The sequence below is a fragment of the Sarcophilus harrisii genome, chromosome 1 (assembly GCF_902635505.1).
Source record: "Sarcophilus harrisii chromosome 1, mSarHar1.11, whole genome shotgun sequence".
Classification (NCBI taxonomy): Eukaryota; Metazoa; Chordata; class Mammalia; order Dasyuromorphia; family Dasyuridae; genus Sarcophilus; species Sarcophilus harrisii.
The window spans coordinates 558,191,508-558,208,468 of NC_045426.1; the positions used below are offsets into that span (position 1 = coordinate 558,191,508).

The 16,961-nt window shown below is 37.3% G+C and overlaps 1 protein-coding gene across 2 annotated transcripts in view; it reads right to left on the minus strand.

Annotated features, from left to right (window-relative positions):
* Positions 1-9,106: 9,106 nt before the first annotated feature.
* FARS2 (phenylalanyl-tRNA synthetase 2, mitochondrial) overlaps positions 9,107-16,961 on the minus strand; it is a 477,886-nt gene continuing 470,031 nt past the window's right edge. The window contains exon 5 of one of the 2 annotated variants that reach the window (XM_031946905.1): positions 9,107-10,619. In XM_031946905.1, the coding sequence (XP_031802765.1) occupies positions 10,464-10,619 (156 nt within the window). In that variant the 3' untranslated portion in view covers positions 9,107-10,463. The remainder of the gene's footprint in view (positions 10,620-16,961) is intronic. The other variant, XM_031946906.1, reaches the window with a different exon arrangement.

The window sequence follows — 16,961 nt, forward strand, 5'->3', positions numbered from 1 at the left end:
TAAATGTTTGCTGACTGGTTTACAACTAAACCTCTGGCCTTCTTTGGAACTTTTTTGTTTAAGTTTTAAATTCATTTTAAACTTAAAAACAAAATGAGAAAAAAAGAATATTTCTATGTATACAGAAGAACATGAGAGGATCATAAAACAAATTTCATTTCAATAAAACCTGTACAAGGAATACTTCACATTGTTTTCAAAATTACTCAGCTTTTCTTTGCTTTCTTCTAGGTTTTGTTGTTGTTGTTGTTGTTGTTCTCTGTTCTATACTTTAAAATTTTATTCCTGCCTCTGCCCTCCCCTCCCCTCAAAGTATTTTTGCACATTCTTCCTGTCCATAAATTCAGTGGTCTAGGCCAGGGCGTTTAAACTTTTCCCACTTGTGATCTCTTTTCACCTAAGAAATTTTTACATGACCCCATCTGAGCAGAAGTGTTTCTGGTAGCAGTCATGCATGGGCAGTGTAAAGTACTCATTTTGTGTGTTTAGAGCCACGGCTGCAGAGAAAGCATAAATTGCAATACTGGCAAGTGCTGCCAGAAATACTTCAGATTCATTACTTTGAATTAAATTTTGGTCATTGTGTTCAGAAACATTTTACTATTGCCAAATTCCTGTGGACCCCCCCCCCATTCAGTTATTTGACTCTATATAGTGCTGCACCCTGAAGTTTAAAAAGCTTTAGTCTATGCAGTCTAGTATACATTAATAAAGTTTTGCATATACATACATATATGCACATACATGTATACATACATGTACATGCCCCTATGCATGTGTGTACATGCTTGTTTTGCATACACATGTAAATGTGTGTATGTGTATATGCACACAATATATGTATTATAGTCAATCTTCAATTTTTATGAGGGTAACATTCCTGGAAAATGGCAAGAAAATAAAAAGTGCAAATGTTGATACACTGAACCCATGGGAAATAGAGGACTGGGTTCTTATAACCACCAAATCCTGCAATTTTCATTAGAGTTGCTGAAAACACATTTTTCTGCATACAATTCTTTATAAGAAAATATTAATTCTGATAACATGTACTTTTCCTAACACAGGAACAATGAAATCATCCATAAAATGCAGATGGGAAGGAGGGGCAGAGGTGATCAGAATAGCCCCAAAGTTAAAAAGGAAAAAGGGTAATCTTTAGCCTCCTTTTTGGTTCCTGTGCCTAGGACTGTTTCATGCCTGAGGTGAGTCCCTGTCCCTATCAGAACTTGGAACTGTCACCTGAACCGGAGCATCTGGCCCAACAAGATACCTGCCAGGACTCTTGGGATGGCAGGAGAGGCAGGATGCTTGCCCAGCTGTGCAAGTGCTGGTGAAAGGTCAGAAGTGACCATCATCTCATGTACCTACAAACTTAGTCACTTTCCCTTGTTTTCAATTCCCTCAATGCAAACTTGAGAGGTGACTTTAGTACTTTCTAGAGTGGATTCACAGATACTTTTATGCATACTTTGCATCATCTCACTACCCCCCCCTTTTTTCTCTATTGCACATATCCCCAAATGTGCATGATTGCAACATGGAATTGAAAAATAGTAATTTACTAATAAAATCATGGGAATGCTTGAGGGTGAATGTTGAAAATTGATTATAAGCAAAAAAATTTTTACAAAATCAAATGCAAAGTGATTTTAGGATGGAGGATGTTAACAATGTGAAAGATCAGAAATGGCATCCTATAGAAAGTAGGATTTGAAATGATGTTTAAAGGAAACTAGAGATTATAAGAAGTGGAGGTGAGAAGAGAAAAGATTCCAACCATAGGGGATAACCAGAGCTAAGGAAGGGAGATAGAAGATGGAGCATCACATGATAGGAAATAGTGTATCAGGATGCCTGCTGAAGGCATGAGAAGGATAATATACAAAAAATACTGAAAAAGAGGGGATTGGTTCAGTTGTGAATCAATCAATCAACAAGCATTTATTAAGGATTTGCTATGTTAGTAAACCTGTAGGTACCTGTGCTAAGTCCTGGGAATACAAAGAAAACGCCAAGTCCTTAAGGACTTTATGATTTTACACACAAACACACACACACACACACACACACACACTACATATATACACACATACATATACATATTCATGTGTATATGTATAAAGAGAGGTCCTCACATATTTCAAAATCTGCAAAAGGATTGTATCAGCAGAGCTCTCTCGATAAAACTAGACTCATTGACCAGTCATCCATTATGCTCAAAGAGAGAACAAAAATGATATATCCATTTAAATCATGAGGAAGAAGTATAAACACATTGCATGACCTCTACCCTGTTTGCTCTTCTGTAAAAAAAGAGATTTTCATATGGTTATTCCATTCATATCACAACTTTGCCCATTGTGGTTTCAATATATGGCGGGTCAGCTTAAGAAATTATGACATATTTGTTGGGAATTTTGTGGAATATTGGGAATTTGTTGAGAATTTTGTTCAATATTGAGGATTTATTGGTGGTTTTATGAAGCCACAGATGACACGTGAAGGCTAGCAGATGACAGAGAAAAAATATTTTTACTTCATATTGTCCTACATATAGCCTATGGCCAAATATTTAGCCCAAATTTTACATTAAGGTACTGTAAATGCCCCATAAAAGAAAAAAAAATACAGACTTCTCTGCTACATATATTTTTCACAGATTTTCCAGATCATAGGGTTGGCAATGAGCCTCTAAACTGCAGTGTGGAAGGTTAACTGTTGTCTACCTCAGATATGGATGGGAGGAAAAATGCTTTGTAAACTGCGGAATGCTACAAAAATGTAACCTGTTATTAATTGACAAATAATAATACTATTAAATATAGTAAATAAGAATACCAATAACAAATAAAACATTTCTCTCTTTCTTTTTGAAAGAATGACATGAGGTTTCTAGACACCTATCATCTACTAAAAGATGTCATTGTAAAATGTACCATTTGACCAAATGCTCTTTCCATTCCTTATCTTTAAGTCTATACCTGTTACTATATTTGGTAACACTCAGTGACTGTTGTGACTAAGCAACGTGATCTCTTGTTCTGTCTTTTATTTTAAAAAAGGTCAGCTTGTTTTGACTTCATACCTATCACACTAAATTGTCACAGATTGATGGGGGTTTGTTTATGTACTCTGCCCTTGAAATATCAATAAACACTAACCAAATCAGGCGTAAAGATTCCGAATTTGTGCTATTTTTTTTAAACCCGTCTTTATGGAAAAAAGCAGATAGGTAGATGAAATATACATGCTTTTAATAGCATGCAGAGTATATGAAAGCATTTATTCACTTGGGTTCTTCTAATAGTTAAAGGGAAACTGGTCTGTAGATGGCTAACACAGATAATCAAGGTACAGTATCTTGATGTCCTGATGGACATCAGGTGTATGAAGGATGTGCTGGGATAAACTAGTTAGAATGGGTCAGATGAATATTCACTCACCCACCAATCAGAACAGCTCAGACTCAAAGTGTCGTTCCAATACAAATAATATAACTACTATGGAGTTGGGGGGTGCTAAATATTTGATTCCAGAAAAGAGGTCTTTATTCCCAAAATACTACCTTAAACACCATCTAGTTCATTGTCCTCATTTTTAAAGATGAGGAAACTGAGCCCAGGAGAGAGTAAGTGACTTTGTTCCAGGGCATATGGGCAAAAAGTAATAAAGATTTAAATTCTAGGTCCTCTGACCTAATATCCAGTGGATATTTTTTTCTTCCTACACTGTCTTCCTTGTATGTTGAAGGGCAAAGTCAATATCATTGTTAAAGTGGCTATAAGGCCATCATTGCTATGTAGAGAAGCTCCTTAAAAATTCAGAGCCCAGGGAATCTTGAGTAATTGCTTCTGAAATTAAAGTAAGGAATGAATACCCCTATACTCCACATTACAGAGGAAGAGGATTAAAAGGAACGGCCTCCTGGGAGTGGGAGCTGCCTTTGAGGGATACCAAGGTTATTTGACTTTCAAGCTATCTCTATTTGACCTTTTTAACTCTGGCCATGTCCCTGCATCCCATTTGCTTTCCTTAAGGAGTTGTGGTTGCCTGTATAAATCCATTGATTCCTTCGAGCGCCTGGGATTACAGAGCAGTGTCTAATTGTTTTGACATAAAACCTATGGCTGATGCTGTGGGCCAGCTCCATGCAACCTTATTTAGAAAGTTCATTCATTGTTCTCTGTGGCTCATTAAAATGCTTTGCTGATGATCTCTTAATTGCCAAATTTTCAATTTCCTTCACCTCTCTTCAGTCTCTGGCACTACTGATCTTCCTCTCCTCCTTGATGTTCTTTCTTTCTCTAGGTTTTTGTGGCACAATTCTGCCTTGGTTCTCCTCCCACCTAGCTAACCTCTCCTCCCTTGTACCCTTTGCTGGATCTGCATCCAGCTCATGTCTACTAATGGTAGGTATCCCCAAATCTCAGTCCTACACCATAGTTTTTTCAGTCTATATACCGTTCCATTTGCTGATCCATGGTTCAATTATTATCTCAATGTAGATAATTCTCAAATCTACTTATATAGCCCTAACCTCTTTTCTGATCTTCAGTCTTGTCACTCTGATTGCCTATTAGGTATCTTTAGTTATATATCTCATAGACATCTTACTCAACACATCCAAAACAGAACTCATTATCTTTCCCCCTAAATCCTCTATCTTACCAATTTTTATTACTGTCATAGTCACTATCCTTCTTGCAGGCATCCAGACTAGCAACTCCGGTTTCCTGTTGGACTCCTCTCCTTCATCTCCAGTATCCAACTAATCATCATGCTCTATCATTTCTACCTTCTTAGTATTATTCATATATACCTCCTTCTATCCTTTGCCACTACTAGCTTATTGATGTAGCCCCTTACCAACTCATACCTGGACAATTGCAATAGCCCTGTTGATTGGTTTCCCTACAATACATCTCCCTCCACTCCAGTCCATCCTCCATCCAGTAGTCAAACTGATCTTCTCAAAATCCATGTCAGACCTGCCCATTTCCTCTATTCAATAAACTCTAGTGTCTCTCTATTGCTTCCAGGATAAAATATAAAATCCCCTGTTTAGCATTTAAAGCCCTTCCTAACCTGTCCTACTCTTGCATTTTTAGTCTTTTTATACTTTATTCCCCAGTCACTGACACGTCTTCTTGGGTGTTCTTTGATCAAGATATTCCTTCTCTTAACTGGGAATTTTCACTGGCTATGACCCAAGCCCAGAATGCTCTCCCTCCACATTCCCACCTCCTAGCTTCCTTCAAATCTTGGGTAAAGTCTTAACTTTTACAAGAAGTGTTTCACAGTCCTTCTTAATCTTAGTGATTTCTCTCTGAAAGTAGAGCCGATCCATACAGGGTTTATCTTGTTAGTACAGTTACTTGTATGATATCTCCTCTATTAGACCATCAGCTCCACACTTAGCACATAATAGGTAATTCACAAATGCTAGTTGATTGAAGTATAATGACTGAATGCCCAATTTTGGCCAGTCTATTTATAAATAATCCCAAAGAGGGATTGGGCAAGAATTAGTACAAGTTTCCCCTTTCTTTCCCCCCAAGAGAAGTATAGCCCAGGAGTGCATTCCTCTCTGGATCAATTGCACTATCTATCTCCATATACAGCAGATAGCATTCTTCAGTCAGTGCCTGATGTGCATGTAATGCGATGGTGATGGGTGTGTGCAGACAATAAAAAAAAAAAAAACATAAAGAAAATACAGAACTATAATTGTCCTTTTTTAGGTGTCCAGGAAAGTGCTATTGTGCAACTCAATCTAAATGTACATAGACTTCCCTAAATGACTGTGTTTTCATTCACTTTTCACCTTGACAGGGATAAAGTGGTGAAATGAATAGGGTGCTAGTCTCAGAATCAGAACGACCTCTGGCTCTCACTAGCTGGAGACTGTGGAGTCATTTCTTTTTTCTAAACATCTGCTTTCTCCTCTTTAAAACAGATATGACAAGCCCTCATAGGGCTGTCGCAGCTCCAATGAAATCAAGCATATAAAACACTTTGCCAAGTTTCAGGCTCTCCAAAGATGTTATTATGAGCTTTCATAACTAGGGCGAGAAGAAGAAAAGAAGGAGGACAGGCATTCATACTTTGCAGTGGATGGGTTTTAGGGAGGTTGTCTTTTCACTTCTTAAGCATCAGGTCAATACCAGTGCAGAAGTATGGATGAAACACCTTCAATAGTTTTCTATAGATCTAAGGAACAAGAATACAGGAGGCTCCTTGCTGCCAAATTGTGACTTTTGAATGTTCAAAATCTCAGAACTAGGAGAGATTGCAGGGGACATCTGGTCTAACCTAGTTACAAACAAGAATCCCTTGAAACAAATTGCATGTGTGGGCATCAGGCATTTGATTCAACACTTCAGTGAAGAGGAATCTACTATTTGCTGAGCCAGGCTGTCCCACTTTGGGACAGCTCTATGGATCTGAAAGTTTATCCTCTGCCAATCAGTTGAGGAATGGCTGAATAAGTTACAGTGTATGAATATTATGGAATATTATTGTTTTATAAGAAATGATCAGGAGGATGATTTTAGAGAGGCTTGGAGAGACTTACATGAACTGATGCTAAGTGAAATGAGCAGAACCAGGAGATCATTGTACATGGCAACAGCAAGATTATATGATAATTAATTCTGATGCACGTGGCTCTTTTCAACAGCAAAACGATTTAGGCAAGTTCCAATGGTCTTGTGATGAAGAGAGCCATTTGCACCCAGAGGGGGACTGAATATGGATCACAACATAGTATTTTCACTTTTTGTTGTTTGCTTACATTTTATTTTCTTTCTTGTTTTTTCCTTTCTTGTTCTGATTTTTCTTGTGCAAGATAATTGTGGAAATATGTATAGAAGAACTGCACATGTTTAACATATATTGGATTACTTGTTGTCTAGGGGAGGAGGGTGAGGGGAAAGGAAGGAAAGAAATTTAGAACACAAGGTTTTGAAAGGGTGAATGTTGAAAACTATGAATATGTTTTGAAACCAAAAAAACCTCTAAATTAAAAAAACAAAGTTTATCCTCATATCCTTAAATGAAATCCAAATCTGCCTCCCTACAGCTTCTACTCATTGGCGTTGGGTTCTGTCCTTTGAAGTCAGGTAGAACAAGACTCTTCCATGTAACACCTCTTCATAGCACATCAAGCCTTCTCTTCTCCATGCTAAATAGCCTCAACACCTTCAATTTATCCTCATAATTGCATGAGTTCAGTGCCTACTTTCTTAATTGTTCTTCTCTGAAGTCTCTGTTATTGTTGTTTTTTGGGCATTTCCAATCATGTCTGGCTCTTTGTGACCCTCTTTGGGGTTTTCTTGGAAAAGGAACAGGAACAGCTTGCAATTTCCTTCCCCTGCTCATTTTACAGATGAAGAAACAGGTAGAGTTAAGGTACTTAGTGCTCATTTCATAGCTACTGTCTGAAGCCAGATTTGAACTCAGAAAGATAAGTCTCCCTGACTCCAGGTCTGGCACTCTATCCATTGTACCACCTAGTGGCCCCATAATACTATCACAGTGTATACAAAGTCCCAGCTATTTTTTCCTACCTGAACTATCTAGGAATTGCTTTCTCTGTCATGTGCTTATGAAGTTGAAATTTTGAACCCAAATGAAAGAATATATCATCAGGACCTAGAGTTTGAATCATGATTTTGTGATATACTATTACATTCTATCTCATTCATTTTGGACCAATCTCCTAGCCCACAGAAATCTTTTTAGAGCCTGTCTTTGTTATACAATGTTATCAGTCCATCTTAGCTTTGTGCCATCTTCAAATCTGGGAAGTGTGAAATTTATGTCTTTATCTAAGTCATTTGATAAAAATGTTAAAGAAAACAATTCAAAACACAGACCCTTTTTGCAAACTGATGTCCAGCTACCCACAATTCATGAACCCATCTAACTCTTCTGTTTTCCAGCCTACTTCTCTCAATCTTGTCCACAAGAATAGTACATGAGATCTTTGTCAAATATTCTGCTACAATCTGGTTAATACATTCGGCATTCTTTTGATCTACAAGTCTACTCACTCCATTAAAGAAAGGAAATGCGGTTAGTGTAGTATGGTTTGTTGTCAATGAAGCCAAATGGTCTTTTGTGATCATCACTTTGGGACACCTCTATGGATTTGAAGTTTATCCTTTGCCCATCAGGCTGAATAAGTTATGGTATATGATGGTTATGGAGTATTATTGTTCTATAAGAAACGATCAGGAGGGTGATTTTTAGAAAGGCCTGGAGAGACTAACATGAACTGGGGCTAAGTGAAGTATGTAGAATCAAGAGAACATTGTCATTTATCATTCCTGTAAATATTCTAGAACATTTAAGATATCAAAATCAAATCCACTAGCTTATCCTTTGCAGAATATAGGCCCTCTCTACTTTATTTTTTAAAATTCAGGGAAACATTTGTCTTTCTCCATGTGGCATCTTTCCTGTTGGTTACAGTATCTTACAGTTCTCATTGTTAGTGGCTCAGATCTCATAAAGGCAGTTATATACTCTCTATCTTTATACATCTCCATTGTTTTAAATTAAGCATTTTGGTTCTGTCGTTCCTAGTGCAAAAGTTGTGCTTGCCAAAGAAAACAGAAGGAAAATAAGAGCTGGGAAGCTCTACCTTCTCTCCATTATCTATTGTCATTTTCCCATGCATTCCCAATAAATTCTATATTTACTCTCAGTGTAGGAAGGAAAATCGTGCAAGAAAATAAAGGCACTTTGTAAGAGGCATTTAAGAGGTCAGATTGGTGATGGAAAGAATACTTATTGGTTTTGGAGTAAAGAAACCTGACTTTTAGGATTGACTCCACCCCTGACCAGTTGTATTATCTTGGAAAATTCATTTAATTTCTTTGGAACTTTTTCTGTTTCTTTTTCTGTCAAATGAAAAGATTGGATTAGATGAACTCTCAGATCCATGTCAGTTCTAACTCTCCCTGATTTTGCTCTATGTTTTAATGGTTATCTGCTTATTTTCTTGGTGTCAGGTAAACCTTTTATAAAGTGTAAGATTAGAAAAGGATGGCAAAACATGAGAGAGAGGCAACAAGGTTTGAGTCAATCCATCATGCTTTTATTATAAGTACCTACAATGTGCCAAACACCATCCTAAGTACAAAAAAAAATGAAGTGATCTCTCCTCTCAAAAATCTATCAGGATCTGTTCTTTAAATAGAATAGAACCAAGAGTTATAATTTGAAGTAACCTGGAGCAAGATACCAAAAATCATGTAATAGTATGCTGTGATAGTTGTTTGTGTTTACCAGATCTTCTCACCTCTCTATAAAGACGGCTATATTTTGGCAGAATTTTATTATGTATTTTCTCCATTTAGATCCTGTCCCCAATAGAAATAGGTCCCTTTCCAATGTCTTCCAGCCTAACCTTGAAGCAAGATTGGGTTTTTTTTTTTTGTTTGTTTGTTTGTTTTTTTTGTTCCATCAGAAGGTTGTACCGCTCCTTGGAAAACCTTTCAATTAGTGCCTGACAGTAAAACTGCATTAAAGCCCTTACTTTCTAAAAGCAATGCCTGTCGCATGTTCCCCATCTCCCCCTTGTACTGACCTCCAAGAGTTAACCATTAATGGCAGGCCCTCATAAAATATTTATCCCAGCCCTTGTGAATCTCTACCAGCCTCCAGTATGATGCCAGAGATGGAATTTGCCTATTATTGCTGGTCATGAATGAAGAAAGCTAACTATAAAATGACTGGTATGGAAAAGGAGGGACTTCAAAGTTTTGCATTCCTTCTCAAAGTTTGCCTTGAGAAACAGCAGCTTCTCAAACTCTCAAACTCAGTAACAAAATACTGAGGGAAGCAGCTGCCCCTTCATCCTTTCCATATCTGGTAAGGCAATAAACTTAGAATATAAGCTGCAGGTACAGGAGTCTACCTCTAAGCCCTCGGTTTGATTTAAGGAAAAGTCCCATCTTGGAAATATGAGGTCACCTTTGTTTTCAAGGAAGTCCTACTATTTCATCATTGTTTCTCTGAAGCTTACCCTTTGCAAAATGGAAAGAAAAGGGAGGGAGACAAAATTTTTTTTTAAAGTTTCTGGTAACTGGAGAATCCAATGTTCCACTTTGGTTTCATGTATTATGTGGATAGAAGACACTTTCAAATAAAAATAATACCTAATATTTACTAGGAACCAAGGAACCAATTAATAAGAAGTGCCATCAGGTAAAATATTTCTATTCATAACAAGAGGGAAATCTCATATTATCATATCATTGCTTCCCTTCCCAAAATAAAATAAAATAAAAGACAAATGCTTTGTCAACAATTTCTCCAGAATAATTCTTTATTTTCCACAAGCCCTAAAAATGATTCATTTATCAAAAGATAGCTAATGTCTCTAATTCATGGATGGGAGTGTGATTCTTTCTCCTTAAGTGAACCTGTGAGCAAGGAGAAGGCCTCCCATCTCAGCCAGGAGGGCAGGTCAGAATCTGCCCTCTACACCCAGCAGCTGCACAGCCCCATCTTGGACAGACTGATGAATGTGCATCACCTCTTCCTGCGTAAGGGTCTTCTCCATGTGGCGGTAAGTAATTCGATAGCAGTGGCTGATTCTCTGTGTCCTGGAAAACAGAAGAAAAGAACAGAATGGTGAGGAACTGAAAGACCCTCTTCATACCACAAAACTCATGCTAAATATGGAAGAATTGGATATGTTTTGGCCACATCTCTCAAACTAAGTAAAGGATTAAAGATATTATCCTAAGCATCAGGCTTAAAAAAGAAAAGAAAAACTCCATCTAGAATCTAGTAAATTTTGGGGATGGAGAACTGTTCTTTTAAATTATTCAGACAATTATTTCAATTCTTGGCTTTAATTTAGAGATGGAGGCTTATCCAAGGGTGTAAGTTTTATCTTTTCTGGGACTGTGAATCAGGAGAAGAGTTGATAACAAGTCATGCGAACTTCAGTAAGATATTTAACGTTTCTGGGTCTCAGTTTCTTCATCTGTAAAATGAGAAAGTCAATCAGATGATCTCTTAGGTCCCTTCTAATTAGTGTGCTTTTTTATTTTTTGGAGCCTTATGGATTCCTGTTAATTATAGAAGAGTCAAAGTAGTTACTCAGAAGCAGAGAATGTCAATGTTGGAAATTTTGTTCAATCCTCGTATTTTATAGATGAGTAAACTGAGGCTTAAAAACCTTAAGTGATTTACATAAGATCATACACACAGCTAGAATGTAAAAGTCTTGAACTTAGGTTCACAAACCTTTGTAAATGTATATAAATCAAGAATCTGGCCATATCTTCCTGAGGAATCTCTTTCTTATTCCACTTCAATTGCAGAAAATAAGGAAGTCAAAGGAGGCCCATGGCCATATATCCAAAACCATGCATTAAGTAACAAAGCAAAAACTAGAACTCTTTATTTAAAATTTTTATTTAATAGCCTTTTATTTACAGGTTATATGTATGGGTAACTTTACAACATTAACAATTGCCAAACCTCTTGTTCCAATTTTTCACCTCTTACCCCTCCCCCCCTCCCCCAGATGGCAGGATGACCAGTAGATGTTAAATATATTAAAATACAAATCAGATACACAATAAGTATACATGACCAAACTGTTATTTTGCTGTACAAAAAGAATCAGACTCTGAAATATTGTACAATTAGCTTGTGAAGGAAATCAAAAATGCAGGTGGGCATAAATATAGGGATTGGGAATTCAATGTAATGGTTTTTAGTCATCTCCCAGAGTTCTTTTTCTGGGCGTAGCTGATTCAGTTCATTACTGCTCCATTGGAAATGATTTGGTTGATCTCGTTGCTGAGGATGGCCTGGTCCATCAGAACTGGTCATCATATAGTATTGTTGTTGAAGTGTATAATGATCTCCTGGTCCTGCTCATTTCACTCAGCATCAGTTCGTGTAAGTCTCTCCAGGCCTTTCTGAAATCATCCTGTTGGTCATTTCTTACAGAACAGTAATATTCCATAATATTCATATACCACAATTTATTCAGCCATTCTCCAACTGATGGGCATCCACTCAGTTTCTAGTTTCTGGCCATTACAAAAAAGGCTGCCACAAACATTCGTGCACATACAGGTCCCTTTCCCTTCTTTATGATCTCTTTGGGATATAAGCCCAAGGACTAGAACTCTTAATCCTGAAGCTTCTACTATCCCCTACCTCACTGGGCCACCTACACTTAACAAGAAGCAGATGCCATGATTTTGCTCTTGAGATAAAAGTGGTACAAATACATCAGAGAGCCTCCTGCCTTGTTGGCACAAATGGCACACAGCCTGAAGAGGCGGCCCAAATACCCTGGGGTAGCCAAGGGGTTTACATGGATTCCTTATAGACTTCATTTTTTTTGGTGGGTTAGAGTGAGTCTTCCTAATTTTGCCAGGCAGTAAGAGCAGTGGTTAGTCAAAGGCCCAATCCCAAAACTGATCAGCATGGAAGCTTTAACATGCTATGTTTTTTTCCCCCCATCCTATTTCTATTCACCTCTCATTAGAATGTAAGTATCCCATTGATTTTAGTCCTGTTATAGTTCAGAACTCCCAAATTTAAGCAATTTGCTATTTTTGGACTCCCCCTTGGGGCAGCTAGATGGCTCAATGGATAGAGTGCTGGGCCTAAGATCAGGAAAACCTAAGTTCAAATCCAGTCTCAGACAACAGATGGGCAAGTCACTTAGCCTCTGTTTGCCTTAATTCACTGAAGAGGGAAATGGCAAATTGCTCCAGGGCTTTTAGCCTCAGGGACAGTATGGTCCATGGTTATGAGACATACATAGCTAACAATGGAACAACCACCACAAGCCTCCCCAGCAGCAAGGACAATAGGTATGAGCCACCAAACTTGTATATTCATCCTTTCATTAAACTTTCAGTACATACAACCCAGGGCAACTAGGTAGGATAGTGGCTAGAGTGCTGAGTCTGGAACATAAAAACAAAGGAAAGGAAAGAGCATTTTGGCAAGTGACCAATTTCAGTCTCAATTTCCTTTCTCTATAAGCTCAGGAAGATATGCTTTAGGTTTTACAAAAGCTCTTTGTAGGTAGCATTTCACTTGATTGTGCTTATAGTGTGAATATCTTCCAAAACTTGCTCTGGCTACTCTAAGAATTGTAAAAATTAAAAATATAAAGAAGTATTAAGAGATTTGTAAGAACTGATGCAGCAGGTGGCAAGAGCAAAACAACAAACAGCATGACAGAAACAATATAAATTGGAAAAAAAATTCAACAGGAGCAAAAATTGCAGCTGAATATTATGAGATTATCATAATTAAACTTGATTCCAAAGAAATTTTCTTCTAGGCCCAAAAAAGTAAGGAACAATGGGTATAGAACATTATGGAATGGTAAACTTGGTAATGGTAAACTTGATTATATTTTGGGTAAGTTTGGGAGACTGGTGTTTTACTCCCTCTTTTTTCCTTTTTGTTAGAAGTAGGAGGGGAGAAATAGCAGGAAATGAAGAAGTGATGTGAAAGTAAAAAATATAAATCCAACAATTTAAAGAAAACCATAACCTATTGGAAAACATAGACTAGTCATAGAAGAAGTCATGGAAGAAACTAATAAGTGTATTAGATAGATAAGAACAAAGTGCTATGTGAAGTCCAAGGAGGAAGGGCACTTGCCAGTGGGGAGGACCAATGTCCTAGTCAGAGTTCTGCCACTTACAGAGATGGAAGCTTGAGTGGCTGAATTGCATGACCCTCTATAATCTTCTCTTAGTTTCTTTTAGAAATTAAACAGCTTCTCTAGGGCAATTTGGAGGGGACAGCCGAGGAACCTTGTCTTCCATGGCCCAACATACTGTTTTCATCTTTGCTAGGACCTTTCCTTTTGTCTGGTACCCCTCTTTTCCATATTGTCCTGTGTCCAGTCCCCAAAATGATCATTAATTCTTGTCTGTCTATGACCTCAGGATTGGGAAAACCATCTGCTCTAGAACCCTGATCTTCCCTATGAAAAAACCTAAGCAGCCATGATCCTGACTAATTAAAGTTAGTAACTAGACTAGTGGTTCTCAAAACTTTTGTTTTCAGTATCTTTATCCTATTAAAAATTATTGAGGATCTCTCCAAAGTGTTTTTGTTTATCTGGGTTATATTTATAGACATTTACCACATTAGAAAAACTATTCTTGAATTTGTAGACCCTCTAAAAGGGTTTCAGAGATCCCCAGGATTCTCCAGACCATATGTTGAGAACCATTGAACTAGACTATGGAGTCATAATGAAAGCCCAGTGTAATCATAAGTCAAGTGCTGGGAGTAACATCTGGAAAAAACCATATTGTATTCCTCTTCTTCTTGTCATGTTGTGCTTGAGGGTCTTTAGTGACATCCTTGTGGGACACCTCTTCCTGCTATCTGTCCTTCTTCTCAGTGAAAGTGCTGGAGGGACTTAATGACCTTCTCTTGTTGTCCTGGCCTCTTCTTCTGTGCTCTAGTGGGTTGCTAAACCACATGGAGTTCCCTTAAATATGTCAAGGAAGAGGACCAATTGTTTTCAGCCTAATCTTCCTAATTAACCTCTTTAATTCCAATAATGGACCCTGACAACTACCTATATCATAGAAAGGATGAGACAATGCAATCAAACAAGATGCTGGTTATAATGTACTTTGTGTCTATAGAGCACTAATTAATGTAAACTGATTTTATACTTTAAAAGATCCCTGGGCCTAAATTCAACACTTAGTAATTAACTATCTGGTGATGGGCAAATCCTATTTCACTTCAGGTCATATTTGGAGGATGGTCTGGCTTAATAGGGCTCCCTGAATATGTACTCCACTGGCATAAATGATCTTTGAGAACCCAGAATCACTCCTATACTGTAACAAGGCAGATAAGAAGGGCTTTTGCAGAAGACATTGAAGCTATTATCATTCTTATTATTATTTTGTCTCTGATGTTCCCAGCTTGGAGTTAGGCCTCTGAGATCTATCTCTAATCTATGAATCTCCAATCAACAATTTTATATTTCTTCAACTGTTCAAGTAATAATTTAGTAGCATCCCATTTCTCTAGATCCCTGGGGAAACAAGTCTGGACAAGAGATAAGCCAGTGAGCAAGGTAATGGTCTTCAGATATTTGTTCCTTTATTTCCCAGAAGTCCTAAAAAGTAATAAAGCAAAGAAAGAATATGTGCTATATATTTTCATCTACTTTTAAATAAAAGATTAAAGAAGGTATCAATATTTAGCAGAGTCCTTTGCCACCTCCTTTTCTCCTTTCTGACCAACTACATAGGAAAAAACTAATGAGTACAAAAAGTCTTACTAAAAATAATGTTACTGTCAAATTTAAAATATATCAGATAATGGGTTTGAAAGAGAATTTCTAAAGAACTTTAAGACAATTGAACCCCATCAGAAGGAAGGGAGAAGAGAATAAGCATTTAATGTGTGAAATGCTGTACAAAGATTATTTCATTTGATCCTAGATAGATTACAGATGTGGTAAGGGCTGAAATTCTTCCTATTGCATAGCCACTCGATTCATCTAGCTTCTTAAACCCCTTTTCACCCAAGAAACATTTACACAACACTAGAAATACAGGTAGATAAATTAGGCATTTAAATCATTAAATTAATTATTTATTGAGAATCATAACTTCATGACTCCCACATTCAGTTACAAGATCTGATATAGGATTGCAATCCAAGTTTATGAAGCTAGGATCTAGGCAACTGAGTAAACCCTGAACTTATAATTTAAAAACTTAAATTAACATAAGTTTGAACTTAAAAACCTTTAACCCAGGTACTGAGTCAAAAACTTAGCTCCTGCCATAACCACAATGACTGGTTACATCTACTTTTGAAAGAGTTACTTCTTGATCTTGGGTTAGGACAAAATTGTCTACTATGTCTCCTAAAATAGACCATTTACTAATAATAATCACTATAGGTATCACCAGTTCATGACAGAGGGGATTACTTAGTAGGCAATCATAAAATGAAAGATAATATCATAGGATGGGTTCAGTTTTCAAAGGAACAACAAGAAGATTTTTCCAAACCTGAATTCATTTCCTCTCTTGGATATAAAGCAGGCAATTTAATCCAGAAGACTGTCAGGAAGTTCCTGAATTCTGCATTGTCATATGCACAAATAAACACAACTGATTGTATTATGGAAAGGACACTAGACTTGGAGTCAGAAGATCTGAATTCTAAGCTTTTCTACAGATTCTATCATTTTATGTGAAGAGTTAGTGCCAGCCATAAGATTGATTAAAGATTGGCAGGCAAAGGGGTTCAAGGCAAGAAAGCATCAAATCAGTATATGAGCTAGGCCCCTCATGCCACAGGAGTCTCTGAAACAATCAATATCTGAGAGGAATAGTGATCAAATTAACAGAACTCATTATTCCATCTTCCCAGTTAATCCAGTTTGCAGCCTTACTGTCACCCCTGATTTCACATTTTTACTCACTTTATATAGACAATCAGTTGTCAAATAATGCCATTTCCTTCTCCACTTTTTTTCTATAAAGCTCTTTGTCTTTGCTTACTTTGCCAAAATCCTAGTTTGGGCCTTCATCACACCTTGTTTTGACTTTTGCAGTAGTCTTCTAATTGGTCTCCTTGGCTTATCTTTCCCTACTATAATCTATCCTCCACTTAACTACCAAATGAGTTTCCTAAAACCAACCCTTACTCAATAAACTCCAATAGTTCCCTATCACTTCCAAGATCAAATATAAATGTCTCTGTTTTGCATGTAGAGCCGTTCACAACTCATTCTCTTCCTGTCTTTCCAATCTACTTATATACATACTCTACTATCCAGAAATACTGGCCTTCTTGTTATTCCTCACACAACTCTATCTGTACCAATTCTGCATTTTTGCAGTGGCTGTCCCTTATTCCTAGAATACCCTACCTCATTCACCTGCTGCCTCTCACTCAAATCATAC